The 20,157-nt window shown below is 38.5% G+C and overlaps 1 protein-coding gene across 3 annotated transcripts in view; it reads right to left on the bottom strand.

Moving 5' to 3' along the window:
* LOC127424923 (teashirt homolog 1) overlaps positions 1-20,157 on the bottom strand; it is a 46,606-nt gene that overhangs the window by 8,050 nt on the left and 18,399 nt on the right. The window contains exon 1 of one of the 3 annotated variants that reach the window (XM_051670479.1): positions 10,384-10,414. The exons of the other annotated variants lie outside the window; for them this stretch is intronic. Within the exon in view, the coding sequence (XP_051526439.1) occupies positions 10,384-10,399 (16 nt within the window). The 5' untranslated portion in view covers positions 10,400-10,414. Of the gene's footprint in view, positions 1-10,383; positions 10,415-20,157 lie in introns of those variants that run through there. 3 annotated transcript variants of the gene reach the window in all.

Genomic DNA, 20,157 nt, shown 5'->3' with positions numbered 1-20,157 from the left:
ATTAACAGAAACAGTATATGTCAGTCTTAAAATCAACTTAAAAATTTGCCAGTGGATAATGTTTTTGTTTTTTTTGCCAATTTTTTTATTAATTAATTGAAATGTATAAATTGTGTACTTTTTTAATTTTCATTAAATTGTATATATACACTATATATATATATATATATATATATATATATATATATATATATATATATATATATATATATATATATATATATGATATTGGCATTGATGTCTTCCTTTCTTGTCTACATTTTGACCAAAAGTGTCCCAACGGATTGATAAGAACCAGTTAACACACTGATTTTTAGCAAAAACAGAAATAGGCCAAAAGTGTGCTTTTCAGCACAGAAATACACAATCATGCCGATTTGTGCAAATCTGGCTTTTTCGCACCGAGTATAACTGCTAAGTGCACATTATTTCTAAAGGTAAAAAGAGGATACTTGAAAATTTTGCTTATGCCAAACACCAGAAATGCTTATTTTTCCTCTACTAAATGTGTGGTAATAAGATGTACTGTCAGATGTATTACATGAGGGGAAAGGAACGGAACAATAATGTTCACAAATGTAAGGTTTCATGTTTCAGCCACAAAAAGCTCCTTCACTCTATTGTGTGCCGACAGAGCTGACAGAAAACGAAGTGATAGCCCACTGTCTGCACCCGCAGCTGCAAGACAAAAACAGAGAGAGAGAGAGAGAGAGAGAGAAAGAGAGAAGAGAATGCTACTCTTTAATTCACTTAATGAAAAGAGAATAAAGGTCCATGAGACCAAGTGTGTAATGAGGAGCGGTAGGATTAAATTCCTGTTTCATCAGCTGCTTTCGATCTGCACTGGGAGATAAACAAAATGAGCTCTCTCCATCATCGAAAGACATCAAAGTACCTCTTTTGAGTGTGCTTGTGTGTGTAACTTCACAGCATGTCCTGCTATAAAAAAAAGCCTACTATACGCTTTGTAAGAATGGCATTGTAACTATCAGCCATTTTGAACAACATGAGAAGCAAAACTACAACAACAGCCTGCACAACTCTGAAGGCAATAGGAAGAGACAGAGCAGGAAAAGAGGGGAGCGGAGGAGGAGATGGAGGGAGTAAAGAGAAGAAAAAGAGACAGGCAGAGCTTGAAGAGTTGTTCCTTTATCTCAGCGAGCCACCAGGAGATGTCTGTCCGAGATGCCAGGATCCATCTCAGAGGTTGAAGCAGATGTGCTGTCAGCTTCAAACGGCGTGCAGCTGAGCACACGTAATCAGAACGGACTCTGTACCTGATGTTTGTAAGGTGCCATTTACTGCTGCATGGAGGAAGCTGTAGGGGCGTGAACAGCTGGGAATGTGTGTGTGTGTGTGTGTGTGTGTGTGTGTGTGTGTGTGTGCGCATTATTTGCATTTGCACTTGGATATTCGTAAAGGATGGCTTCTGATCGAAAGAATCTCGCTCTGAGACGGATTTCAATCCATCAATTCCTCGCAGAAATCAAGTAGGCATTATTAAAGTGAAAAGGATTTGGTTGAAATAAACATTACAAACTGTCAAATATATCACTTATCCAAATATCGCTTTAAAAGAAATGTTCACGCTGCAACACGGTTCAGTAGACTGAAGCCCTGATAATTCCCTCAAGTCACTGCAGCATTTAAGACAGCTTATCACATTAAAACAAAGAGAGAAGTTTTTCATCTTTTCTATAATTACAGAGAGTGATAGAGGGCTGGATAGAGGGGCAGAGAGCGAGAGAGAGAGAGAGAGACAGACAGACAGAGAGAGAGAGAAGAAAGAGAGATGGGGCTGAGAGAAGAAGAAAGCGAAAAAGGGCTTTTTCCTGCAAAGAGATGGGCAGAACCTGACACTAAATCGAGCACATCTTCTCAGCCCCTGACACCGCGTGGCATCTGACAGGCATGCGCATTGGCATGTCACTGTCCTCACATCAAGCCGTCAAACTCAACTTGGCAATTTTTTGCCATCTGCATCAAAAAAAAAAAGAAATATATAAATAAATGAAAAGGACCGGCGCCAGACGGCAACGACAGCTCACACTTAATAACCCAATCAGAAGTTTGACTGGTGACATCTCTTATCAGAGGCCTGCTTTTAAACATCACGGTGAACAATGAGAGAGGGATTAAGAGGAGAGGGGGGAGGGGTTTGTTGTTTTTGTCAGTCAAAAATAAGCTCTCATTGTATTGTCGGAATAAAATGGCAGAGATAAGTTAAGAATACACACAATTAAGAAAATCAATAGTTGCTATAAAAAGATGCTGCTTTTGATGCAGAGGAAAACTAAAAAGATGTGGAGAGTTTAATTCACTGAGTGTAGCTGATTGTGAGGCATTCAAATGTGCAAAACTTTACATTATAAAAATGGACTTGCCAGCAGTTGTTTGTGTGAATGACTAGTAAACAAATTGGTCTAAAAGGCAGGCCAGTATAATTAGGCTGGTTTGGGGCTCACCTAACCCAGATCGAATGCGTTTGGAGTCTGTTCACACAAGATGTGTTCTTATTTTCAGAAACAGATAGAGTGGCGGGACAATAAAAAAAACTATGTGACAAAAGACATCTGTCTAAATATGAATGGCTGAAGCAGCTGTGCTTTAAGGGGGATAAATTAAAAAATGCAACTTTGCAAGAAGGTTTTATCATGCAAACTGCTAACGCAAAAGCACAGCATGCCATTAACATGCTAATTGGATTACAGGCAATAAAAATATAAAAATAACTGATGGATGGACAGACAGACAGATTGGCAGACATATTAGTCGACATCGCTAATTGACAAGTCAGTTGCTGGGCGACAAGATGATCATTGTGATCCATTCCTAATTCAGGCCATGTCCACACTAATACATTTCGTTTTAAAATGCACTGATTTTGCTACATTTACAACTCTCATCCACACTGGAACGGCGTTTTCCTCCACTGAAAATGAAGCATTTTGAAAACATGCTTCAGAACTGCATACTGCAACACATTATATGTTTGAAAATTGAAAACTTAAGACTAGTGTGAATGTGGCCACAGATTAGTTATACACGGCCTCTTAGAATTTTTCTTTTGTTCCCCACCACTACTGAATATGTGGTTGCATTCTTGCTTTCAAAAATCTTGCAAGCAGGAAGACAGTGTATGACTGTCTGTGTTCTTTCAAAAACAACACATCAATATGGACAGATGGAACAAAGGTGTGTATGTTCCTGAGTGCCCACCAACATCTAAAACAATCAGCCGTAGCACAAAGGCCTTGTGGTTGTGTGCATGTATGCGGTGTGTGAGATGTGAAAGGTGTGTGTATGTGTGTGTTGTGCAGGAGAGCGTGGCCATCTGTGTCCAGAGTGGAGCTGTCACTGTGGCTGCAGAGATCTCACTGAGTTTAGACAGGTGTCACAGCAATGGGACATAAGCAAAACACACACACACTCAGAGCAGAGCTCACCCAATCTCAGCCAACAAAGATCAGCCACAGAGTAAACCTTCTTGCTATAGACACCCATGACACCACACACACAAACACAGCCGGTGCCAGCTCTTAGAAACACTGCCCACATGAGCACTTAAGCTTTGCGATTCGCATACAGTTGCCCAACAAACAGTTGAGGAATTCCTAGCCTTTACACTGAATGGTCTTAGATGATTCCTGCAAGCAAAAAGTCTTAAAGTAGCAGCCTACACTTTTTGACAGAAAATGATGGAAAAAAGAGGAGGGAATGGGATCGGTCATGTTATGGGCCCGATTGGAACCCACAACTCTCAGCCACAGCTCTGATGTACAAATACACACTAAAAGACAAACTCTTTCACAAAGTGATAAATACTTCAAAAATGTTAATGTTGGCCAAAACATTCGTACACATCTCATGTCCTGTATGCCACTTCTACACGTTTAGCTAGACAAACCAGGTCTGTCTGATTGTTGAGACTGGTCCGCTTGAAAACTGTCATGCCTAAGTGTTCAAACTCCAAGTGAGGAAAGAGAAGAGAATGCTCATGGACAGACCGCAGATGCCCTCTCCTTCCCCGACTGTCATTGCTCTGCCCACCGTCCTACCCCTCTCCCCCCGCCTCCTTGTTCTTATTTATTTATTTTATCGAGGAGGAGAGGGGGCAATCACTACAGTCATTTGCACTACTAATGTCCAATTCTGCCTTGCCTCAGTCCGCTGATTTAGCCGGTCAGAGTGGTTTTGTAGTGCGCAAAGGAAAGCCATGCCGTTTACCCGACATTTTAATGGGAAAACTGGCAATTCTTATTTGGCTGGCCGATGTGGTTTGTCACTGGGTCTCCATTACATGCCACTCAACTTTGATACTTTTGGACAGGGCTGATCAAACCATGTCTTTTGACCTACGCAGCATGCTGAAGGCAGAGAGGAAGAGAGATGGAGAGAGAAAGAGGGGGTGGGGGCAGGACACTGAAGGCTGTAAATAAAATGACATTATTATTTCCTCTGTCCTATCATGTAGAAAAGCCAATTATGGTAATGCTCTGCATGTCAGTGAGAATGCAGCAATCTCTCTCTCTCTGTCTCTCTTCTCTCCCCCTTTTCCAGGGCAGTTAAAACAAGGCTTCGGTAGCATGATGCTGTCTGCCCCAGTCCACTTATGGCCGGCTGCAACCTGCCAGGGCTGTCTGCAAAACTGGCAACGCCAACAGTGCCACCGTAACATGTGCCATTTACAGAAATGACTGTATAGTGTGTGTATTAAAATGGTGTTTTGCAATTGACAGCATTTGTAACCATGTTGACTACCACAAAAAAAAAAAATATATTTTGGCTCGTCCCGCTTATATATATATATATATATATATATATATATATATATAAAAAAGGCAAAAACAGTAAGGCACTTACAATGTAAGTGAATGGGGCCAGTCCTTAAACGTGGGCTAAAATCATGTATTTTTTGGGTTTAACAGATTACAGGGTTTACTGGAGTTACATTGTCATGACAATGAAGTTGTAATATTGGATATAACTTTATACAGATATGGTTAGCAAGCAATTTTATCACACTAAAATCAAGTTAACATGTATAATGTTTATGTCTTGTGTGTATACTTTTGAAACTGTGTGTATTTTGCTTAGAACTGTGTAAAAATACTGATTTTCAGATGCATCGCGAAATTCTTAAATCTCAAGATCGATATTTCACTCTATGCGCAACTCTCTACAATGCAAGTAAATCACTCACATTTGCCACCAAATTTTGCTCTAAAAAAGTCTGTGATTAGCCACTGGCTGGTAACCTTCAGATTTCACTCACCAGTGATTGAGCAGTATATTGGTGAAAAAGTTAAGCAATGAGATCCTTTCACTGCATGTTGAAAGTAAAAGTTTGGTTTGGTCCAAAGACTAGATTCACTCAATTTATTTGTCACTGAATAATTTCTCTTTTTATATTCTTTATGTTCTTTAAAGTGAGTTGATTAAAAACAAAAATTAATTGTAAATCACACACAGCACGGATGCGGATCCTCTCGTTAATATTAAAGTCCCACCCAGCGGCCATCTTTGGAACACTCCCAGACAGGCTGAGCAGCTATTTTCTATGTAAACAAGCAGCATAAAAGTACAGCTCCTATCTAATTGAATGGGGAAAAACCGAAATATACAAAATGTTTAAGATTCTGATTAAAGAGCATACAAAATCTGACAACAATGGTATTATAAATTGTGCTTCTTTAGCTCAAAACACTATTTTTTCAGGCTGGTTCAGCAAATGCGCATGCACATCGGACGATGTCTGTATCTAAAAGGTTACCGGCTCTTTTGCATGTAAGGCGGGGCTTCCTTACATGTCTGTTGGGCATTGGGAGTTCCAATTTCTTCCATTAATTTTAATACCAGTGGTCTAACTCTGGCTAAATAGTCTCTGTTAATATGTGCCCACTGCCTGATGCCGGTAGTCTTAAAGAGACAGTATAGATTTAGCATGTGTTCTACATATCAATGTAAATACTTGTAAATAGTACAAATTATGCATGTAAACAATAAACATGTAACAATAAGTATAGAAGCAATTTCAAGACATTTATGTAATACACTGAATTTGAAAATTTTTCAAAAGCTAAAATGTGACTAATATGGTGAAAACTGCTGAAAATATAATTAGTAAAATTTATATTTTTGAATTGTACTTAAAAGGGTAAACTAGAAGGTAAGAAGGACCCCTGTATAATTAACAGAATTAACTAAGAGAATTTATTTCATATTAAGCAAAATGAACATTTTGCCCAATTGAATCGAGCTTCTGAATCAGAACTGAATCGGGAAATCTGTATCAATACCCAGTCCTAATTTTACTGCTTATGGACTGGCCTCATTCACTTGCATTGTAATCGCGATTATTTATTTTTAAACAAGGGACAAGTCAAAATTAGTTTTTGTGGTGATTAACATTGTCAAAAATGCTGTTGACTGAGATTAAACCTTGTATTGCTTCCATTAATCTATTATTTTCTTTCTGTTTTATAGGTTTAACAAAGCAAAATCAAAATCTTTCCAAGCACCCCCTGGGGTAAATGTACCCCTGGTTGGGAATCACTGTTTTACAACACATCAAAACAACTGGACGAAAAAAGAAGAAAAAAAGATCCCAGTTAACCAAAGTAAAGTGAGAAGCACAATATGTTGTGTAGGTGTAGCAATCTTTGGCGGTTCCTCCTATAAACCTGTTTGCAGAGTTTTTCTTTAGCACTTTTTTTCATTCGGGTTATTTTGAACACTGAATAATGATCATTGTTTCTATTCTGTGGATGCACATTGATTGATGGCTGCTGTTCAAAGTAATGAGGGCACTGCAGAGTTGGACAGATTTGTTTTGGGGGGGGGGTTGTAGATCTGACCCCCACCATCTTTTTCTCTCCCTCTCTCTGGCACACTGTGAACCTACAAGAGTAGAAAGCCTCCACATTTTTCACCATCTCGCACACAATCGTCCTCTCTGAGGACTTTCTTTGTGCTCTGTCTCCAGGCTTTTTTCATCCCTTTCTCTGTGAGACACATCTAACTTTATTACAGACTAAACAAAAGAAGGCTTTGAAGTGCAGACGGGCGTTTTACATGGACCCTGCCCACCTCTCCGTATCCGCTGACAGTGATTTGTGCTCCTGCGGACACTGGAGTAGGCTCTCTGAATTAATATCTGCTTTGCCTCTTTAAGCATCTCTTGAAAAAGGCTGGCTCAATGTCCCCTCCCTCCCACCATCCTCCGTGTGGAATAGGCCACCATATGGCAGAATAGCTTCAGGCCCCCGAAGAACTGGTGTGGCATTCCATTCTGCGCTCCAAATTCATCTTTTCGCTTTAGATACTTCCGGATGAGTATGGATGGTGTTATAGAACAAGGACAACAGACTGCTCTGTAAAAATCCAGTGTTTTGCATCAAATGGAGAGGAGGAAACAAGAATACTAATAATTGCACAGTGATGACAGCTCACAGATATAATGTACGCTGACTTATGCTATTAACTTTGAATTACATTAGATTCCCTGCCAATTAACCAAACATAAAAAATGCTAAATCTTTTTCTATTTTAATTTTAAAAGAAAAGATTTTAATAGTAAAGTATATTTTAATTAAAGAATTTTATGGCTCAAGTTTTGAACTATATTTTAGAAATACATAAACATACAATTACTCAAATGTAATTCACTGTTTACATCAAACATATCAGTCTGTTCCTTTAAGTCTATAATCTATTAACATTTAAAAAAAAAAAAAAAGACATTTAAAATGTAACTAATGCCTTCTGTATCTTTAAATAATGTTAAAAGTCAGTAACTGCAAAGTAGATGAATGAACTAAAATACTGTGTCAATGCTTTCACCTCACCTTGCACTGACACACACTGCAATATCACTCACCAACTAACACACACTCACACAATCCAATGTCAAATCCATACTTATGCAAAGTGCGGCCTACTTTGTCATTTAATTTTTAAAAACCCTAAGGTCGTATAACACACTTTCCCTGTCATTTGCAAGTACATTAACTCAGTGGCCATGCGACAGCCAAATTATGTTAATGGGCTGCTAAAATGGGTCATATAGACAGTGCGTTTTACATTAACGTCAAACAATAGGGAGGGAAGAGCAAAGCAGAGGTGACAGCAGCACCGGGGGAGTAAGATGGGGTCTGTCTCCTTTGCCCGTCGTTACGTCCTCATTCAGAGCAGCCGAGGAATGGAGGTCTCGCGGCCCTATGAAACCACAAGGCGCTCACGTCCCATCATCCCCAAAGACTGCCGAATGCTGAGATCAAAATGCTTGCTTGAAGAAAGGGTTCAATTAACGGATTATTAACAGCAATTTACTTTACTTAGGTAATCTGCCCTGCAAGAGTACGGCAAGGACGGACATATTTTAAGGAAGTGGAACTGTGGTGCTATTGTTCGCTTAGCTCAATAAAGCATGAAACCATCTATAGAAAAAAAAAAAAAGAGAAGAACTTTAAAGAGTGTACAGTTCGTATTTATTTTTCCTTAACACCTTACTCTTAACCTTACATGATAGGATAAAACTATTCAAGCCTAGAAAAAAGTTTAGCATGAACCAGCACACAAGCTATTGTCATATAGCCACTAAACCGGATAGTGTGCAAAACTAAACAATGTGCTCCTCAGTTACTGCATAACAGTTAAATCAATCAAATAACTAATATACAATCTATAACAAAATGTGGGTAGTTGGAATTTATTATTATTTTTTTTTAAATTAGCATCAAGGTTTATGGTTATAATGTGTAAAATGTATAATATCTTAGGTCCTGTTACCGGTCACCATTTCTTTGAAGTTATTCACCATTTTTAATCACCATATTCCCTTTCAATGGTCCTGCGGTGTGACAAATACATTTTTAAACCTACAAATATACCATGTAGTCTCTCAATTACTAATACGAGGTCATAAAAGTTGCATGCGTATTAATTATAAAATAATCAGCAAAATGTATAGCATGTCACAATGCAAAACATGTCAACTTTCCAAAAGTAATTTGTGTCAATTACTCATTTGCAAATAATAAAATGTGAATTGAATTAAAATTCTTCAGTTGAAAAAAAAAAAAAAAATCCAGCTTGTATTGCTGGACATTTGTCATGAACTAAAGCAAGAAGACATTTCCAGACTGACTGAAACAGCTGTGCTGTGTGTTGCTATTGCGAGAGCTTCAAAGAGAGCAGAGTAAACAAGAGGCTAAACAAGTGCAAGTTAGCTAATTAAACAGCACTCATGATTGCTGAGCAATTGAAGGTGCCTCAATCTTCACCTGAACACTTCCACAAATAATTACCTTCTTGTAATTAGCATTGTTAATTGACTGTTTGCATGCAACACACATTCTGAAACACACACGCATTTGTCAGAATTTGTGGAAGGTATCAAATTAAATATTTGAGTGGCTCGGAAATTTATGAAAATTTGAGATCAATTACATTTATGTTTGTAAACAGACATTTTACTTTATTCATATACAGTGGGCTTCAAAAGTCCTCATTGAAAATCTGAGATTAAATATCTAATTTAATCCAGGAAATAACATTTTAAGATTAAAAAAAAAAAAGCGTCGACGTAAAAAGAACAAGGAATATTTCAGATTCTGCTCTATATCTAGGTCATTAATCAAATAAGCAAAATCGTGACATTGACAATGTTAACTTTGCATGAAAGGTCAGATTTACATGTTTTCATTGATTGATCATCAGGTACTGTACAAACTTTTGGAGTCTATTGCCAGCTCGAGTCCAAGCTGTCATTAAAGCAAAGGGGGACAAACCAAATAAGAAATTCTGAAATTCAGGTTAATTTGTCAACATTTAAAAATCTGTTTTTATGCTGATAATATAAATTGTAACAAAAAAATTATTAAATTAAATGCAAAATACAAACATTTTCTCAAGTGGACTCTTGGACTTTTGAACCTCAATGTATGTCATTAACATTTTTTTTTTATTTATTGCAAGACATGGAGGTTCATATAAACTCGGGTGAGGATGAGCTACGCTACGAGTCAGACGTGAGAGGAATGCATATAACAGGCCCGATTTTAGGGGTTCTGCATGATCCTGATATCTGAAGGGGAAACAATGAGCATGTGCGTTGCGATCAATAGCGCCTTCAATAAATGATTTTCCAACCATCCATGCAGTCTCGAATAATCTCCTCAGCTATAAAATAACACAAGTATTTCATATTGTTTGCTTATATTTGTATTCTCCCACTGCTTGTTTCTGCATTGCAGTGTTTTTTTTTTTTTTTTTTGCTTCTTTATACTTCTCTTTCTATCTCACTAGCTCTTTTTTCTCTATCCAGGTTTGGTTTTAGCAGTTGGCGGGCCGTCATGCCGTCAGGTGCAGTCAATAAATCACCTTTCGCCGTTGTCATAAAGGGAGCAGCCCAGCCGTGAGACAATGGCCATTATATCCTAAGCACTGCAGTCTCGTCCCCATCTGGCCCTTTACAGGGGAACCTCTCTTTTGCTGTTGGGTGGTGGGGTGAAAAAGTGCTCACATTCAGTAACGCAGGTTTGAGGAGCTTCTTAAAGGGAAAATTCTGTCATCATTTACTCACCCTTATGTCATTCCAAACCCATAGTTAAATGATTAATGATTAACACAAAATTTTCAGTAAATGACAACTTACATTTCTGTCAGTTCCTCACACAAAGCTATTGTAATGACTTAAGAAGATTTGAAATATAGTGTACAAGTCATATGGATCATACACCATCAACTGTATGGAAAAGAGCAACTTGGACATACTACTTCATATCTCTTTTTGCATTCAATGGATGGATTTTGAAAAATGAGGGTGAGTAAATGACAGAATTTTCCTTTTTGGGTCATCTATACCTTTAATCTTGAGCTCAACTATAGTGCAGCATCCATGCCTCCCTTATGCATGCCCTCACCAAGAAACAGATAACACGAAATCCACCCCAGCGCTCCGAGACACAACAATATCAGAACAGACAGAGATGTGGAGGAAGCTATGAAGGAAACAAGCGAGAGAACGAGAATGAAGGAAAGTATTGTTTTATTTCTTCTGTTTAAATCCCCCAGCACAGTCTCTCCACCAGGCCATCACCTGAGCAGAGTACCTGATGGAAAACTCACCAGCCCAAACACACACACACACACACACACACACACCAGCTGCTCCCATTGCCTAGCAACTACCAGTTGATAGATGATTCTAAAGAAGGATAATTACCATAAATCAGGTTGCTCTGATTAAGAAGAGATGAAAAACAGTACTCTTGTAGTACCATCGCTGGGCAACCCTAAACAACATGCTGGGATCTTGCTCAGCTCTTCCCCCATACTTTTCCTCCCTCATACCTGTCAGACCACCATGAGCGACTTCAGCTCTAACAGACAATTTTACCCCTCGAAGGTCTTACATGTTAACAAACACCATAAACGTAAAGCACGTCAGTTTGAGGTTAAATTACTTAATCCTAGCTTAATTTGAAAAGACAATTATAAGTAAACAATTTGTAGGTTAATTGCCAAAAATGTAAACACTGTGCTATTAAAAGAATGCTCTGTGTTTATAAGCATCCTGACACAGCAACTTTGGCTCAACCAATGCCTATGTGTGCCGACACATTGAGACTCGATTCTTGTGTGGCCAATGCGAGATTGAATCCAGCTTGTGACATTCCCCATTATTTCCTGTTCTCTCTCCACATCCAAAATGAAAAGAAATAAATATAAGAAAAGAAATAAGAAGCAAGCTTTACAACTCATTTTGAATTGGCAGGAATGTGATATACGACTTAGTGTTTGCGGTTGTTTTGTATCTTAACACCATGCCAGCTTAGATGGCTATTTTCATGGCAAAAACCAGGTTAAAATAATAAAAGTAAAACTAATTAAGATGTTTAAGATTGATTTTTTTCTAAAAACTCAAACTAAATTTGGACTAATTTTGTTAAAAACCTTTTCAAGGGTGTCAACGGAATAAAATAATTTTCTCAAAGGAGTAGAAATATTACAATCCAATAAAATATGTTTGATAGACAGTGGGCTCTGACATGATGCACATACAGTATGGCGGGATTTTCTCATGATAGTAAAAATTTGTGTGTGAGTCATGAGTAGCCTATCCGACATCATGTATAAGCGACTTGGTCTTGGGTTATTAAAAGAGAAGAAACTTCAGGTTTGTGGTTGTTGTCGTATTTATCACAAGTTAAAGATTTCCTGTCAAAAGTCTCTCTGTGTAGAGATGTGGGTTGTTTGTGATCTAATCTGGAGTGAATCTGAGGAAAAACAGCTGTGAAGCCGAGCACCGTTCAGAGCCTGCAAGCACGCATAGGAGAGTGTCCAGCATTTGCTCAGTGAGATAAGTTCCTAACTCTAAGGGATAAAATATGACTACAGCAAAGTACAAACAGGGTTTGATAGCAGATCATAGATTAAGGTCTAAACCATAACAAAAGTGATTGCAATGAGAGCACTTTGTCGAAAAAGTTTCTTGAAAGAGGACACTTGTGATGAATGGCTATAATCAACATGCAACTACAGAAAATAATTCATGAAAAAAATCTACAGGAGGAATCCAGGTAAGCAAGACAAAGAAAACAGAAAAGGAGAGGAGGGATAGAAGATGCTCAGTGAAAGAAGCAAAATAAAGACTGAAATAAACCAAGAGAAAGAAGAATAGAATGAAAGAATAAAGGAGCAAAAGAAAAGCAAAATAAAAAAGCAAGAGAAAACGAACAAGAGCGGAAGAGCTAAAAAAAAAACAGCAATATAGAAAGAGTAAAAGGAGTGAAAGAGCAAGAATAAATAAAAACAAGAGAAAGAGTGAAGAGGAAAACCGAAAGAGAGCAATAGAAAGCACAAAAGATAGAAAGCAAGAAAGAAGAGTGAAGCAGAAAAAGATGTGAAATAGAGTGAAAAGGAAGATTAAAAGAGAAAGGTGCAGGAGCAAGTAAGTAATAAAGAGAAAGAGAGAATCGCAAAGATGTTCATGTCACCGAGAGGGACAGGAAAAAAACGAGAGAGCAGAAGGACAAAAAGCACCTCCTCTCTCGGGCCATGACCTCACCAGTTCTGTCTAGCTGAGTCTGGTTGCACAATTCCCCATCAATCAAATGTGCCAGTGCCATCATCCCACCCCTCAGCTAACGCACACATACATTCCCAGAGCCTGACCCTTCCTTGACCGGAAAAACCCTGCACATGCAAGGGACAAATATGGGCTGTAGCCTGTTTGCTGGAGATCCACAGATGCACACGTATACACGCATGCCAAAACTCTGGTTGTTGACATGGATCATACAGGATACAGACAAATATGAGCAGCCATCATTCACTGGAGACCCCCTTATACTGTATGCTGGAACGTTGCCTTTTAACATCCTGTAGTACACTATTGGAATGCTGATTTATAAACATTATTCCTTATTTCTTGTTTTATATGATATGTGATGATGATGGTAGGGGGTGGGCCCTTGTGGGTCAGCTCACTGTAAACTTTGGCAGCTCACTGTAGACCAGACCGTTACTACTGGGTGTCAGGTTGCGCTCCATAGAACATCTCCATGCTGGGGAGAACGGGCAGGCGTCATAAATAACCCTCCACATCGCCCCATAAAACAGACAGCTCCACTCTCTGCTGTCTAATCTTCTCTCTGTATTGGTTCAGTCTGCCTAAACTACTAAAAAATGAGTTAAAAAAAAAAAATGTTGGATACCGTCAGTCCTCTCTCACTTTTTTGATCCACGCCTGCCTCTGAGAGGGGTTTGTTGGTGTTGCATTTGCCCTTGGTCTGATCGGGGGGACATCAGAGGGAGGGAAGATTAAGTGTAAAGGCATCCGTTGTTCCAAAACAGAACAACAATGTAAATGACAAATATCATCGTTTTGTTTGTTGTTTTTTTTTGTTTAAAGTAAGTATTTGTGTTGTGACAACTTACAAGTCAACACAAAACAGCATTTGCATCCCTTTTTACTTTTGTAATATGTGACATTTTAAGTTAAACAGGACATTTCACAAGAAAAAAAATATAGAGTGTAACTTGAATTTATCCAGCGGGAATTGACTGGATCATGAAAAGTGGGCCTTACAACATAACAGAATGAAGCTAGGTGTTTGGAGGGGAGAAAAATAAGAGATGAAAAATAACAGGACTTGGTGATGTCAGCCATAAATTAAAGTCATTTCAGAAATAGAGAACTTCTTTTCCTTTGGAATAACATGAGTCCATTTTATGCATACAAATAAGGTAAATTTAGATTTCATGTTGACTTTAAGCCTAATATTATCATTGGAAAACAACAGAACATATTTTAAGTAATAACACAGTTCCACTAATAAAAAATAATAATAATAATAATAATAATAATAATAATAAGTAAAAACAATAACAATTTTTAAAGAAAAATATTTTTCCATGGCTTCATGGCTCAACACATCAAAGCACTTTCACTAACCACTAGGCCACAGTTCTAACACTTTTGTTGTTTTATGGTTTTTCATATTTTATAATAAGGAGTTTGTGTTGTATTGAACATCCCATCTTCCTAAAGAAGATGAAAGCTATAAAATCAAAAGTAACTTGAGATGTTGCTATATCAAAAACTGCCTCGCCTCACCTCACCTTGGACACATTGAGAGACTAAGGCTCAGGAAGTGCTAATGATAAATTTGTTGCTAAGAGTCCCGAACAGACACCCTACTCTGACCCCGGGACCAGCCACACAAAGAGCTGAAGGTTCTTTTTTTTTTTTTTCAGAAGCTTCTGTGACGGGCGTGAAAGTGGGCTGAGAGAAGAGAGGTGTGTATGGAGGGTCCTGAGAGAAGCACTAAATCATGCAGAGGCCCACATCACACACAATCAATAACAACACATCAGAGACAGAGAGAGAGAGAGAGAGAGAGAGAGAGAGAGAGAGAGAGAAAGAGAGGGGGAAAAAAAAATCTGAAAAAAAGCTTATCCTTCAACACAATATGATATTCCTAGGCAGAAGCGAAAGCAGAGCAAAACTCGCTAAACCTTCCTGAAACAAACGACCTCTCCTTCCGCATACATACGCGCACACACAATTAAAATTTCACAGCCTTTCAATTGCCCTCTAACAATACGCAGTCCCCCCACATCTCCTCTCTTGTTCTTCCCTTGCACCTAAATAATATTCACCATGATAAATGATGCCATAACTCCGATATCCACAATCAATCTGGCCTTTAAAGACACATCTATCTTGTGAAATGTTGATGGGGGACTCAGTCAAATGGAGAGACGTGACTGCTTTGCTGACCTGAGAATGGGTGGGGGAGGGTGGGGGGGAGTCAGTGGGACCAGCGGCCCCACTGACTGATGTCTGTCAGCCCACATCTGGCTGCAAAAATAAATTAGGCTTATGAAGACAAATGAAAAGCCTTGCCCTGCTACAGAGAGGGAGGGTGAATATGAGGAGAGGTGGAAGAGAGAGAGAGAGAGAGAGAATTTGTGAAAGAAAAATCGGCAAACTGCTGAGAGAATTTCTCCTAAAAGGAAGATGTTGCAGTAGTACACAATGTACAAGATAAAAAAATCTTTCTTTCAATTTTTATATCCTGAGGACAAGAGCTACAAAACGACTGACAAATGAAGTCTCGGAACAAAGATTAGTATTTGAACTGACGGGGATGATGGTGTTAACCATTAAGTCACAGCTGTTACACTTCATTGTAGTTTTATTGTTGTTTATATTGTAAAATAAGGACGTTATGTCTTTATTTTTATCATAAGGATATTGTCTTTTATAGCGCAAGTCTCAGAAAAAAAATTCCTTGGAAAAGAGATTTGTATTTGGAATAAGGATTCATATTTGCCACGAAGATTCATACTCAAGATGGGAAGACGAGAATGTTGGGGAGAAGGGGGGTAATGGGATTGACAAATGATGCAAGCCAGATACAAATTCACATCACTCGAATGATCACTATTGCTTGACGTGTCAGAACACATGCCTTAACTGCTAAACTATGGCTCCAACACTTTGTTTTATTGCTGTTAACATGTCATAAAGATCTTAAATGTTTCTTAAAAGTCTCAGAACGAAACATTGCACTCAGGAAAAAAAGATTCGTACATAGGACTAAGAATTAAACTCTAGGGCTGGGACGATTCATCGGCGTAACCAACATCATCGATTACAGAAATACGTAGATTTGCATAACATGCGTCGGCGCGTCGCAATGGAGTAATTAAAATGGCAGCGCCCAGTTTAAGTATGGATTCCCCCGAAGAACAAGCTGCAGCTAAAAAAAAAAACATGCCCACGGTCATTTAAAGCATGGAGTATTTTAGCCAGAGACCCAACAATGTGGTGCTGTGTAAGCTATGCAAATTGGAAATGGCTTATCACAGCAGTACAACCGCCATGAACGAACACTTGAAGCGAAAGCATCCCAGAGTGCTTTGTCAAGACGGCAGCAAGGCAGCACCGTAAGTCCTGTTTACTTTTTGTCCAAGCATGACATATTAGTATTACAACATCGTGTTTCTGTTAGTAGTAGTTACTTTAAATTGATTTTCTAAATGTTTCCTCATCGCCCCCATGTTAAAAGTAATTTCTGCACTGCTGCTAACGTAGGGTGACCATACGTCCTCTTTTTCCCGGACATGTCCTCTTTTCGGACCTTAAAAAAGCGTCCGGCCGGGATTTCTAAATTTGTGAAAATGTCCAGGATTAGGCTTTAGTTGCATTATGATGTACATCTGGTCTAATACTTCACTGTGTGTGCGCGCATATTTGCATTGCTTTAACCCGTCTTTGTAAGTCCCGCCTTCTCGCACACCAATCGGTCAATTATAAGAGGCTTGCAGCAACTTTTGGCCAAATTCCTGCCTGTCAATCTCTCCGCGAATGCGCCAAGTGCTGTTGTGTTCAGCATCAAACAGTTGCTTGACCATAGCAGCAAATGACAGCTGAGTGGAAACAATGCCCAAACGAAAGTGCAAATTTACAGAAGATTTGCAAAAAAATTCCCATGCTTTCGTCCAGGTCGAGATCCATGGGAAGCAGAATGTATGACATTTAAAGCTGGCACTTATGTGTCAGTTGCTAATAAAGGTGCAAGTGATTTAGAAGCACACATTAGCTCTGCGAAGCATAAAGGGTCAGCAAAAGGTGAAAGTTCATCAGGTAAATTAACAGACTACTTTTTGCGGCCAGGTAAAATTGTTATCACATTGCTTCATTTTCCATGGCCATTCAAAATAATACTAAAAGTTAATGAAGGTACACTCATGACATCAAATATTTTATTTTAGTACATGGACATTCAAAAGAATGTTGGAAATGTTTATTTATTTATATATATATTTGTTATGCTAATAGTGTCTTTTTCATTGTATTAAAGTTTGCATTCATAGTAACACTGTTTTTTGTTGCAGAATAATGCCCTACAGTGCACACTTTGTTTCTTGTACATTTGCTTGTGTTTAAGAGAAGATGATTTAATAAAATATTGAAATATTAATGAGTTTAATAAAGTTTTATTTATTTTGGGTTAATTAATTGTTATATTAATCAAGTAATAATTATAAAAAATCTTTAGAATAATCGGCAAATTAGTCATTAGATTAATCGACTAATCAGAAAAAGAATAGTTAGATTAATCGATAAAAAAAATAATCATTAGGTGAAGCCCTACTAAACTCAGAACGAAGATTCGTTCTTGGCAAAAAGATTCACACTCTAAACAAAGATTTATAGCTAACAAAACGAAATGTGCTAATTGGGCACAAAAAGGACCTTCTCTCTCTGACGTTTTCTCTAGGCGACGAGCGAGAAGATTCCCCTGATATTCTTTGCATCAATAAATGTTTACAGTGCGAGGATCATTACACACCACATTTTCAGAGCTCGTTTAAAGGGTCAAAGGTCATCCGCAGAGCGCCGGAACCCAGCGTTCAGAGTCTGTGGAATTCATCTATTCCCACCCCTCAGAGTGAGAGACAGAAAGCACATTTTGAGTGATTGGTGAATGTGCCCTGTAGAGTAGTACACAGCAGTGTGAACTATCTTTGACCCCTCTCTTTCCCGCTCTCTCTCTCTCTCTCTCTCTCTCTCAGCTGGTGCAAGTAGACTTAAGAATGAAGTTTGCTCAAAATGATGAATGGATTCCAACAGAGTAAAGCTCACACAATATAAAATATCTGAGATGTTCAGCTGCACTTTATAGTTTTATCACTTAAAATACACATGATTCTAAAAAAGGAATTATTTGAATTGTGTTATTAAAGAAAACAGCTTTAAACAACTCTTTAAATAATAGTATAATAAATAGTAAAGAGGGAAAACGTATGTCTTTTTAGAAAGAGAGACTGAGACGAAAAACAGCAAGTTGCTGTGTAGATGACAGAAATATTACAGGCCCATTTTTTGGCAACAGGCAAGCAGCGAAAAGGTGGGAGGGAACTGTGTATGTGTGAGAGAGAAAGAGTCAGAGAGTGAAAGAGCAAGAGAGAAGAGAGAGATGGATTCTGTGTGTGTGTGTGTGTGTGTGTGTGTGTGTGTAGTGGATAAGGGGGAATGAACTCTCCCAGGCTTTGTCATATGAGTTTTCCCAAGCTCTGGCCTCTTTGATAAATGACACATGTCATTCTGTCAGTGTGTGACAGTCCAGCTGGGAGGGCCTCTGATGTATGGCCACATTGCAAAAGGAAATCAGGCTTTTCTGGCATGGACGCAGACCATGCCCTTTATATAAGGTCCCTGCTTTCCTACACAGCTTCTTTTTTTCTCCTTTTTTGAACGTGAAAGGAGAGTCTTTTATGAGCAGAGACACGGAGCTGAATTTGTAGATTGATTTAAGGTTTGTAGTGGGGGTATAGCAAGCGCAGGTCAGATGGATTATGGGTAAAATGCTTTAATTCCACAACTCTGGGGTTTCTCTTTACCTGAGAGGAAACGAAAACACAAATATGCAGACAATGACACTCCTACATAACTACCGTGCTTTAATATTCTTGTATGTAGAAATTCAGGCATTCTTGTAAAAAGACATCAAATGAAGACGCTATCTGCATGTATTCATGTCTTCGCCGAATACAGCCACACATCAGAGGAAGTACTACAGAAATACTCAAATCAGCCTCATTGTCTTTACAGCTGTGACCTAAATTTAGTGTGAGAAAAGAGGATACTGTGGAAAGGACGAGAGAGGGAGTGAGGGAGGGAGAGAGAGGTTTCATTTTGAATTTTGTAAGTTGCCAGTTTGCAGGAAAAGCAAAAGGAAAGGTGTGGGAAAGGCTTTTTGTGCGAGTTGCTCAAAAATCGTTCGCTCAGACGATTCAGACATATTCTTGTACATTCCGAGGTCCAAACCAATACGTTTTCCTTTGAAAACACAATGATTTTGCCAAGCTTACGAATGAAGAGTTTTGAAAACGCTCTTTATAATTGCATACTTCAGAAAATAATAACGTTAAAAACTGAAAATTGTGTTTTCACTGAAAACAAATTAGTATGGATGTGCCCTGAATCTGCAGATTTTGGGGAAAGATCTGTGAAATTTTGCAGAATAGATTTAAACAAGTTCCAGTAGCCCAATTGACTAACAATGTCAAGGTCATGGGTTTGATACCCAGGGAAAACACAAACTTAAGTCACACTGTAAGTTGATTTGAAAGAAAGCATCTGTCAATTGTTAAACAGAGCTGAAAAGTACCACACTTTCATTGGTAGCTAAAAACTACATTCGCTTAGCGAATGATGTGTATTCAAATTCTGCAGAAATCTGCAAAGCTTTTGGCAAAGTTCTGCAGGCTATTCCAAACAACAAAACTTACCCAACTGTGAATATTTTACTATGTCCACATTTGCAATCCTGAACTATATACAGCCAGTTAGTTACAATCAACAGACACCTTTACACAAAGAAAAAAAAAACGGCTGACACATTTTTGTGACAGGAACAGACAGACACTTTTCAGCCCTTATACCACAATAACAGCGCAGAGGCAATAAATCTGCCACTGGGCTCAAAAAACACCTTGCATGCACACGTGCCGCAAGACTGACACCAGACAAACAGACGGCGAGACGAAAAACAGAGAAAGACGTGAAGCAATGACGATAAAGCTATGAAGAAATCACCACCTGGACAACAGTTTAGGGAAAAACATACACAGACT

The sequence above is a fragment of the Myxocyprinus asiaticus genome, chromosome 34 (assembly GCF_019703515.2).
Source record: "Myxocyprinus asiaticus isolate MX2 ecotype Aquarium Trade chromosome 34, UBuf_Myxa_2, whole genome shotgun sequence".
In the NCBI taxonomy this organism is placed as follows: Eukaryota; Metazoa; Chordata; class Actinopteri; order Cypriniformes; family Catostomidae; genus Myxocyprinus; species Myxocyprinus asiaticus.
This window is presented reverse-complemented; position numbering and strand designations above follow the sequence as displayed.